Source organism: Parus major, chromosome 4 (genome assembly GCF_001522545.3).
Source record: "Parus major isolate Abel chromosome 4, Parus_major1.1, whole genome shotgun sequence".
Taxonomy (NCBI): Eukaryota; Metazoa; Chordata; class Aves; order Passeriformes; family Paridae; genus Parus; species Parus major.
In genome coordinates, this window is record NC_031771.1 from 67,633,285 (window position 1) to 67,643,862 (window position 10,578).

Consider the following 10,578-nt stretch of genomic DNA (forward strand, 5'->3'; position numbering starts at 1 on the left):
CCCGCTCCTAGGGGCTCCAGAATCCTGGAATGGTTTGATTTGGAAAAGACCATAAATCCCACCCCATTCCCACCCTTTCCATAGGCAGGGACACCTCCCACAATCCCAGGTTGCTCCAATCCTCTTCCAAGCAGCCTTGGACACTTCCATGGGTGAGGATTCCACAGCTCCCACAATTCCTGGCCTCATGGAACAATTTGGGCCGGAAAGAACTTGAAGGGTCTTCCAATTCCCACCCCTACGGACACAATCCATGGAAAGAGGGCCCATCCCACCTTGAATTCCCCGACCACCGAGGGGTCGTCGTTGGAATCCTGGGATCTCCCCCGGAACAGTTTGAAGGTGTGGCAGAAGTCGGAGAGGTGCTCAAATTCCTCAACATTTTCCAGCTCTGTCTCGTAGACCTGAGGAGGAAAAAATGGAGCAGGGAATAAATTCCAACCAAATCCCTCAATCCTGGGAAAATTCCTCCCATGGGGAGAAAATTCCAGGAGTTTTCCCCCTTGTTTCCCTCTGAGGGAGAGAGAAGTGGGGAATTTGGGAATTCCACAACAAATTCCAGCCCATCCCAATGACCCAGACAAAGCCAAGGTCTCCCGGTGGGTTTTTCATGGATCTTCCAGCTGGGAATATTTTCCTTAAAACCAAGGAAAATCTTCTCTATTTGGGAGTTTGCTTTAAATTTAGCATTTCTTGTGCCTAAATCTCCCTCTTCCCTGAGAAATCCCCGATTTTCTTCATTCCCAAACCCTTCCCAGTGTGGCAGTTCCCCACCCCTCACTGCCTCCCAAGAAAAAAATTCCGGAAGTTTTCTGAAAGGATTTTCCAAAGGTAATGGAATTTTTCCACACTTGGAGAAAATGTTTCCATTTTTTTTTTGAACCTGGATGGGGAAAAAAGCCGAAAATCCCAAGGAAATCGTGGAGAACGGAATTCCAAGGATCCACACCCAACAGGAGCCGCTCACCTTCAAAGTGTCAAATCCCTTTTCCAAGTAATATCCGCATTTTTCCCTCTCTCCCGTGGAAGCGTAAAATTTGCTCCACCAGTCAATGAATTCCTCCTCCTGCAGCCAGAGATCCCAAAATTATTCCTTTTCCACAAAAAAAAAAAACATCCCAGGAAAAGGGCAGCAGCTCCCAGGTTTGGGAAGTGAACCCTGCATCAACCCCATCCCTGATTTCCAGGTTTTTTGGGATGCTCCCAGCCCAAATGCGGGTGTTAGAGCCACTGTGGATATTCCCAAGAGGATTTTTCTCGTGGGAAGATGAGGTAGAGCTCCAAGAAGAATATTCCATGGATTTGAAGAGTTTTTAGGGAATTTTTGGCCACTCGGAGGGTGGTTTTCCCAGGATTTCCCTCCAGGGAAAGAACCAATTTAATGGTGTTAACAGTTTGAAATGCTCCAGTTTTAGGCTTTCCCTGGAAATTTTTGGGATTTGGGAGACAGGGATTGACTTCCTGGCTGTATCCCAGCACCTCCCAACCTCCCCATCCCAACAAAACCTGCGGATAAATGAAGAAATCCATAAAATTCCCGTTTTTCCATTAAAACCCAGCAGTGCTCAGTTCTCCAGAGGGACAAAACCCTTGGATGAAAAAAAACGGGAAAATCCCACAAAACCTCGGCTCTCACCATCTCCCATTGCCTCATTCCCAGCAAACCATTCCAACTCCAGGGTTGCTATTCCAAGAGGAAAAACAACCACTCTGGCTCAATATTCCATGGATTTTATAGGAATCTCAGTTTTGGGATCGCTTTGCCGGCAATCCATGAAAAATTCCTGGAAAATCCCAATGTCTCCTCTGAGGAGGCCACAGAATTCCAGCTCGGTGACCTCACGGAGGACTCCTAATGGAATTCCATTTGATTTATATTAGAATTTATGGATGCAATGGATTGACATTGGATTTAATTGGAATATTCCGGAAATTCACTCCAAAGTATCTGCCACCTCCTTATTTTTATTTTTTTGGGGGGGAAAATCCCGATTTTCCTCTCCTCACTTCCCATTTTATTTCTTCAAATGCTCCATTCGGACATCGTGACATTCCCCAGGTATTGGGATTCAAGGAAAACACTTGGATTCATCCCAGGACTTACCCACGGAATCGTCTGCAGCCCAAGGGAAAGAGCTGGATTAGAGATTTTGGTGGATTTTGACCAATATTCCAATGAAAAACAGGGAAAACATAAAAAGGAGGGAAGGGGAGCAGCTGGAACATTAATGGTGATGGATACAATTCCATTTGGGAATGGAAAATAAATGGATGGGCCAAGGATGGATTGAGGAATTTTGTTAATCCAGGTGATGGAAAAAATTCCCTCCGGGTATCCCAAATCACCTGCAGGGGTTTATCCAGGGCACAGATGATCCCTGGGATTGGGATCTGTGCTCATTTTCCAGCTTTTTCATGGATCCCATTGGGCAAAACCCAATTGAGAATCCCCTGTGGATAAATTTAACCTCAAGTGACCAAATCCTGAAATTTTCCCAGAAAAAGGAGCTAATTCCAACCTGGAAAGCTGCTCCATGATTATCCCAAGGTTTCCTGTTTCCCTATCCCCGTTCCATTCCTCCTCCCTCTCACCACGCTGGAACTCCAACCTTTTTTCCAAAAGGGACGCATCATTTGGATATCCTGGGAATCACCGGATCATTCCAGCCAATCCCATCATCCCAGGAGCTGCAGCAGCTCCGGAAGGAAAGCACGGCTGGAGGAAGGAGAATTTCTCCTTCATGGAAAAAATTCCCAGCTCTGAGGGTGAGCGAGGGCTGGAATGGAATTCCCAGATTTGCTGTGGCTTCCCCTGGATCCCTGGAATTGTCCAAGGCCAAGATGGGCATTGGGATTGGATCCACATGGGATGGTGGGAGGTGTCCACGCCATGGATGGGGTGGGATGGAATTGTATTGAAGGTCTTTTCCAACCCAAAGGATTCCAGGATTCTGGAGCCCCTCTGCTCTGGGAGAGCTGGGAATGTTCCCCTGGAGAAGGGCAAAATGCAGGGAATGCTGAGAGTCCCTGCAGGGGCTCCAGGAGAGCTGGAGAGGGACTGGGGCCAAGGGCTGCAGGGACAGGAGCCAGGGAATGGCTTCCACTGGGAAAGGGGAGATTGGGCTGGGATCTTGGCAAGGAATTCCTGCCTGGGATTCTGCAATTCCCAGATTTCCTCTGGCTGCCCCTGGATCCCTGGCAGTGCCCGAGGCCAGGCTGGATCCAGCTGGGATCAGGGAATGTGTCCCTGCCCGTGGAATGGGATGAGCTTTCAGATCCCTTCCCACCCAAACCATTCTGTGACCCTGCAAACCCTGGCTGGAGAAATCCTGGAGTTTTCTCTGGGAATACTTTCCCCCCTCCCCAGTGGCAGTGCCGTGGGCTGGCTCTCAGCTGGGAATATCAAAACCATCAGGAACATTCCGGGGAGGGGTGAAGCTCTGGGATGGGAACCATTCCCAGGAGGAACCATCCAACAGCCAGAGCTCTTCCAAGGAGCCGTAACCGGAGAAGCCGTGAAATGTGGGCTTGGATTGGGAAGGAGCAAACACAGCAAACAACCAATTATCCCAAATAGTTCACAGACACGGAGAAGCTGGAATTGGCTCCGCTTGGCTCCATTAACGTGTCCTGGGATGGGGGATTTGGAAAGCAGCACAAGCTGGAGTAACGGAGGAGTAACGGAGGAGTAATGGAGGAGTAATGGAGGAGTAATGGAGGAGTAATGGAGGAGTAACGGAGGAGTAACGGCCCTGTAGGGCTGCTCAGCGAGGAATGGAGGAGCAGAGGTGTCCGAGAGTCCCTCCTGAGCTCCTCTCCTCTGGGAATCATGGAGCTATGGAATTATGGAATGGGAAAGGACCTGAAACCCCATCCCATTCCCTGAGCAGGGACAGCTTCCACAATCCCAGGTGGATCCAAGTCCATCCCAACCTGGCCTTGGGCACTGCCAGGGATCCAGGGGCAGCCGGAGGAAATCTGGGAATTGCAGAATCCCAGGCAGGAATTCCTTGCCAAGATCCCAGCCCAATCTCCCCTTTCCCAGTGGAAGCCATTCCCTGGCTCCTGTCCCTGCAGCCCTTGGCCCCAGTCCCTCTCCAGCTCTCCTGGAGCCCCTGCAGGGACTCTCAGCATTCCCTGCATTTCTCCCTTCTCCAGGGGAACATTCCCAGCTCTCCCACCTTTTTCTCCCAGCAGAGCTGCTCCATCCCACTGATCATCCTGGATCACTCTCACATTTCCATGTCCTTCCTGTGCTGGGATCCCTGAGCTGGGGTCAGAATTCCTTCAAAACCTCCCTCATTCCCTTTGGAATTATTGGAAAACCCCAGGACACGCTGGCAGCCAGCTGGAATTGCCGTTTTCCTAAGCAGCAAGCGGGGTCATTCCCGGAAGGAAAACGCCTCCTTCCATCTTTATCCGCATATTCTCATGGATTCAGGTCATTAATTATGCGATTGATTAATTAATTAAGCGGTTCATTAGCAATTAGAAAGGAAGCGGTACCTACATGAGGCAGGGCCCGGGAATCCGGGATGTTAATTAGCGCAGAGCTCGTCAAACCCTCGGAAAGCTACAAATTAAAATGATCCGTTATCCAAGGAATTCCGGGAACAGCAATGAACACACGGCAGCGAAAGCAACAATCAAAGGGATTCATCCAAAGCAATATTCCCAACCCTGGGGTTTCCCGGGATGAGGCAAATTTGGGATGAGCTCAGGGTTTGTTTTTAGGGATGTTCGGCAAAGAGCTGGAATGAGGCGGGGAGAAAATGGGATTTTAAAAGGGAAAAATATGGAAACGCTGTTAGTAATTCCCAGTGGAGGAGAGGCTTTTCCCTGGATACCGAGGGCTGCAAACTCAGGGAGTTATCCTGGAATCCAGGGAAGGATGGGAGCCAGGGGGATTTAGAATGGGATTGGGAATGGTCAGGATTAAGGTCCAGGTCCAAGCCCGGCTCATCCTGGGCAAACCAAAACCCGGGATCACTTTGTGGGCAGGAAGCAGCGACACTTCCCCGGGATCCTTGGAATCCACCTCGGAGGTGGAAAAGGGGAAGGAATGCGAGGTTATTCCCAGAAAACAGCCAGGTCTGAGGATCAGGCAGATCCCGACAGCATTCCCAGTTTTCCAGCTCAGGCTTGTTCCCAAAACCCTGCTCTGATCCCACCAGATCCACATCGGCATCCTTGGGCCCAATTCCACCATTTCCAGCAGTTTCCATAGAGAAAAAATTCCCTGAGGATCATTTTCCACCAGGATTCCCTCATGGCTCCCAGAGGTTGCTGGGAATCCTTTCCAGCTGATTTCTCCATGACCAGACAGAACAAATCCCTGCTCATCCCACGGAGCCATGGGATCCTTCCTGAGCCTCTTCCCATGGGAATGAACCCTTGGAAAACACCAGGAGCAGAGCAGGCAGGACAAAGCCTGATCCAGCAGCCTTTTCCACAAATTCCACCTCTCCAAAACCCCGCTCCGTGTCCTTCTCCCAGAGAACCAAACTAGACGGGATTAGCCAGGAAAAATCCTTTTTCCATGATTTTTTAGGAGGATTTTCCTCACTTTGGGTGACCGGGATGTGATTCCCGTGCACTTAAACTGGTTTTAAACTCCGCCTGAACTCCTGATCCCGCTCGGGTGAGATGGAGAACACGTTCCCAAGCCTTGGAGCTGAGGGATTTCACCTCTGGTTGTTTTCCCGATTTTCCAGGGAAAGCAACAAAGGGATCCTTTGTTCCAACCGTCCTTCAGAGCGGGGAGCAAAGCCAGGCTTGGCAAGGAGGGAGAAAAACTCCAGAGCCACACAAGGAAACGCATCCATGAAAAATCCTGGCTCCTGCTTCCAAAGAGCCCTGAGCACGAGCTGCTGGCTTGGGATCCATCCCTTTTCCCGGGAAAGCGGAGCGGGATGGTCCCCACGGGCCGCGATTGCTCCTTGACCTCCCAAATCTGGCCCTGGATGGGTGGGATGATCCCAATGGTCCGTCCACGCCTCAATCCGTGTCCACCTCCAGGAGAGGAGCAGCTTCCAGAGCCAAAATTCCGAGGTGGGAATTTTGGGTTGGCTTTCCAGGAAGAAGCTCCCCTGCTTTCCCAAAATAGCAGGAAAAACAAGGAAAGAAACAAACGGAGGACAAATCCGGGGTCAAACTGAAGAACTCCATGGATGGAAGGAGGATTGTTTTGGAAAAGTTGTTCCCGGGAAGAAAAAAAGCCAGAATTTTCCACTTTGGAATGGTTTTGTCACATCCCTCTCCCCCTTTTCCTGCTGTTTAAACTCTTCCCTAAATTTGATCCGAGCTTGGAGGTGCTTCCAATAAAATTATCCCAGGGAACAAAGCTCCAGGATTCCAAAGCTCCATCTCATTCCTTCCTCTGGAATCTCTGGGATGGGATCCCTCATTCCCAGGAGTAGCTCCTTCAGCTCCAGAGTGTGTCCCTATCCAGAGGTTTTATCCCCAAAGGAAAAAGTGGGAGCAGGTTTGCCACCAACCTGCTTTTCCATGAATACCTCCTGGAAATCTGAGCAGAGAATTCCAGGGAATTGTGGGCGTGGCCAATCCCACTCTGGGCATCCCAGGTTGTTCCACCCATCCTGACCGCTCGGAAAAATGGGACAAACTGGGAATGCCACCCACGGGAATGTCCAGCACCACATTTTCCGAGCACTTCCAGCATGGGATCGTGGGAAATCCCAGTTCCAGCTCTTGGGAAATCCCGGATCCGGATCATGGGAAGCCGGGCTCAAGCTCCACATCCCAATTTAGGATCCCTCCGTGGGTTCAGCCCCCAGAAGATTCCCACATTATTCCTTCCATTTTCTCCCAAGCTTCTCTGTTCTGGGCTAAAAAAAGAGGGATTTTATTACAAAAATTCTTGTTCCTAAATTCCATCTTTTTCCATGGACACGCTCCAGTTGCCGTCCTGAGAAAAAACGAAGCCCAGCTGTAAATTTTAAGGATAAATCCTTAAATGGGAAGCGAAAAGGAGGGAATGAGGCTGCTTTCCCAATTTCCCAATGCTCCAACCAGGAGCATTTTTGGGAGCTGCTTTTCCCTTTCCACACTTTCCCAATTTCCTTGTCCAGTTCCTAATGGAACCTTGAAGGATTTCAGGATAAGATCCAACGGAGCTGTGAATAGGATCACGGAATCATGGAATGATTTGGGTGGGAAGGATGTTAAATCTCATCCCATTCCACCTTTTCCATGGGCAGGGACACTTCCTGCAATCCCAGGTTTCTCCAAGCCCCGTCCAGCCTGGCCTTGGACACTTTCAGGGATGAGGATTGGGAATGAGCAGGGCCACACCCACAGTTTTTTGGGAATTCACCAAATTCCTGATTCCCAGCTTGATGTGGGATCCAACCTGAGCCTGGATTTGTGGATACACCACAAATATCCAACAGCTCCAGAAAATCCTTGGGAATAGAAACCCCCAGGAGCCACCAAGGATGTGGATAAAGAGCAGGATCCATGCCCAACTTGGACACCTTGGATTCAGCAACTCCTCCATCCCTGGAATTGTTCACAGCCAGGGAAACTGAGGCAGGAAACACCTGGAAGGGTGAGTCCTTCTGGAAACTCCAGCCCTGTGGCATCCAGGAATAGGGAGAAGAGAAATTCCAGCCCCTGATATCCCACCAAGGGATGGGAGATCAGGAAAAGCTCCACCAAACATTCCTGACACCATTCCCAGCTGCTCCAGAGGCACCGGGATCGCCTCCGGATCCGTGCATCCCACACACAGCTCCATCCCAAAGATTCCTTCTGCTGGAGAAGGAGCCCAGGGGCTGCGGATACCGGAACTTTCCGTAAAAACGGAAACTCCGGGGGTGTGACCATCCTGATCCATTCCCAAGGGAATGCTGAGATCCCTCAAATTTATTGGAACTGCACCAAATTCCCCCTTCTTCCATGCTTCCACCATCATGGACTTGGGATTCGGAATTCCGCAATCCCAGCCCAGTAAAATTTCTGCAAACCAGGAGCCAAACTGGGAAAAGGAGACCCGGCCATGGAGCAAGGACGACGGAACCTCAGGGAATTTTTGCTTTCCTTGGGAAGAGCCTGGCATGGATTTCTCTCCATCGGGAAAGCAAATCCAGCCCTTCATTCCCACCATCGGGAATGAGGAGGAGTTTGGGGTTGTGCAGGTGAGGAGAGGGAGGGAAAACATGTGGGAGTTGGAAAAGGATGGATCCGACCGGATCCGGCCTCGCATCGGCGCCTCGGATCCAGCCTCACCAGATCCACCAGAGCATGGAAAGAATCCGGGCTCTTCCCAGCGCGGCCGCGTTTTCCGTACCTGGATGGGGATCAGGGGCTCTTTGTCATCGATGTCGATGAGGACGTCGTCCCTGGGCGTGAGGCTGACATCATCTGCAACCGGAGCGGGGCAGCACCGTCATCCCGGGATTTGGGAATCCCAGAGTCCAGAAACCTTGGGATCGACCTCCAGGAGTGATCCCAGTTTCTCCCAGACTGCACCTCCATGATCCCGATCCCATCCAGACCCTTCCCACCATCCAAAGTTCATCTCCATTGTCCCAAACTCATCCCAAACCTTTCCCACCATCCAAAGCTCATCTCCATGATCCCAACATCTCCCAGACTCTTCCCACCTCACAAATTTCATCTCCATGATCCCAACCTCATCCAGACTTTTCCCACCACCCAAAGCTGATCTCCAAGATCCCAATCCCATGATCTCAATCCCATTCAGGGCTCCAAGGAGTCAGGAGAGGGACTGGGGCCAAGGGCTGCAGGGACAGGAGCCAGGGAATGGCTTCCACTGGGAAAGGGGAGATTGGGCTGGGATCTTGGCAAGGAATTCCTGCCTGGGATTCTGCAATTCCCAGATTTCCCATGGCTGCCCCTGGATCCCTGGGAACGCCCAAGGCCAGGTTGGATCCCCCTGGGACAGTGCGACCTGTCCCTGCCCACGGATATGCTAGAATGAGATCATCTTGAAGTTCCCTCCCAACCCAACCATTCCATGACTCCATGGACACCAATCCCGATATTCCCACGTACCCGGCTGCTCCGGGGACGTTCCCGTGTCCTGCTGGAAGGGATCCCAGTAGAATTCCTGGAGGGAGCGGATGGTGCACTGTCCCACCACGGGTCTCCGGCCGAAGGGGCGGTTGTCGATGATCTTCAGGATGATGGGTGGGCTGTAGAGGCTCTCCTTGGGCAGGCGCTGCAGGAAGAGGGACGGGAAGAGGGAATGAGGCTGGAAAGGGAGGGCAGAGGTGCTGCACCATCCTCAAAAATCCAAGGGCAGAAGGAGCTTCACCAGAAGAAACAATTGGATGGAATTTTGAGGTCCTTCAAGAGAAGAACCAGTTTTATGGAATTTTGAGGTCCTTCACCAGAGGAAACAACTTTATGAACCTCCAAGTCCTTCACCACATGATCCATTTTTATGGAATTTTGAGGACCTTCACCAGAAGAACCATTTTTATGACACCTCCAGGTCCTTCACCCCATAAAATCCAATTTTATGGGACTTCCAGATCCTTCAGAACAAGATTCCTTTTTTTGGGTCTTTGAGGTCCTTCACAAGCCACATTTCCCTGGAACATTGAGGTCCTTCACCCCAAGATCCATTTTTATGGGATCTCCATAAAGATCCAATTTTATGGGACTTTGAGGTCTTTCCCATGAAATCCGTTTTTACAGGACTGGGAGGTCCTTCACAAGATCCACTTTTATGGGACTCCAGAGGTCCTTCGGCACAAGATCAAATTTTGTGGGATTTTGAGGTCCTTCACCACAACATCCAATTTTATGGGACCTCCAGATCCTTCAGAACAAGATCCCTTTTTATGGAACTTTGAGGTCCTTCACCCCAAGATCCATTTTTCTGGGACCTTCAAGCCCTTGAGAAGATCCATCTTGATGGGACTTTCAGGTCCTTCACCCCATTTTTAAGGATTTTCCCCCATTCCCATTCCCCATTCCCGCTGGGATCTCACCACTTCCATGAAGAGCACGCAGACGTCGAAGTTGGGGTTCTTCTTGACGTTCTTGATGACGCTGGACTGGACGCGCTGTCCCCCGCACTCCACCAGCAGGCTGGGCGAGGTCACGCTGGCCAGCTGGAAGCTCTTCAGGTTCCTCAGGCCCCAGGCCAGGATCTGTGGGATGAGGGGACACCAAATCCTGAGCCAAACTTCTGCTTCCAGGTTTTCCATGGAGCTCCTTGGCAGTGGAGGGGAACCTGGAGGTTGAACCGTGTAGGACAACCAGTGGTGGGAATTATGGAATTCTTGAGGTTGGAAAAGGCCTCCAAGGTCATTGGGTTCAAGCTGTGACTGATATCCACCTTGGCACCAGGAATTCCTTGGAAATTTCCAGGGATGGAGATTCCAAACTTCCCTGAGCATTTCCAATGCCTGTGCACCCTGTCCATGAGGGAATTCCTCCTGATATCCAACATGAACTTCATCCTTATCCCATTCCTTATTCCCTGATCTTCATCCTTATCCCATTCCCTATTCCCTGAACTTCATCCTTATCCCATTCCCTATTCCCTGATCTTCATCCTTATCCCATTCCCTATTCCCTGAA

General features: G+C 50.7%; 1 protein-coding gene across 1 annotated transcript in view; it reads right to left on the reverse strand.

The window, feature by feature from the left end:
• Positions 1 to 10,578, reverse strand: part of DYSF (dysferlin) — a 72,131-nt gene that overhangs the window by 26,690 nt on the left and 34,863 nt on the right. Inside the window, exons 39-44 of the mRNA XM_033513903.1 lie at positions 9,984 to 10,145; positions 9,040 to 9,205; positions 8,312 to 8,385; positions 4,511 to 4,573; positions 968 to 1,066; positions 276 to 404 (exon numbers count right to left, since the gene is read on the reverse strand). Coding sequence (XP_033369794.1) covers positions 276 to 404; positions 968 to 1,066; positions 4,511 to 4,573; positions 8,312 to 8,385; positions 9,040 to 9,205; positions 9,984 to 10,145 — 693 coding nt within the window. The remainder of the gene's footprint in view (positions 1 to 275; positions 405 to 967; positions 1,067 to 4,510; positions 4,574 to 8,311; positions 8,386 to 9,039; positions 9,206 to 9,983; positions 10,146 to 10,578) is intronic.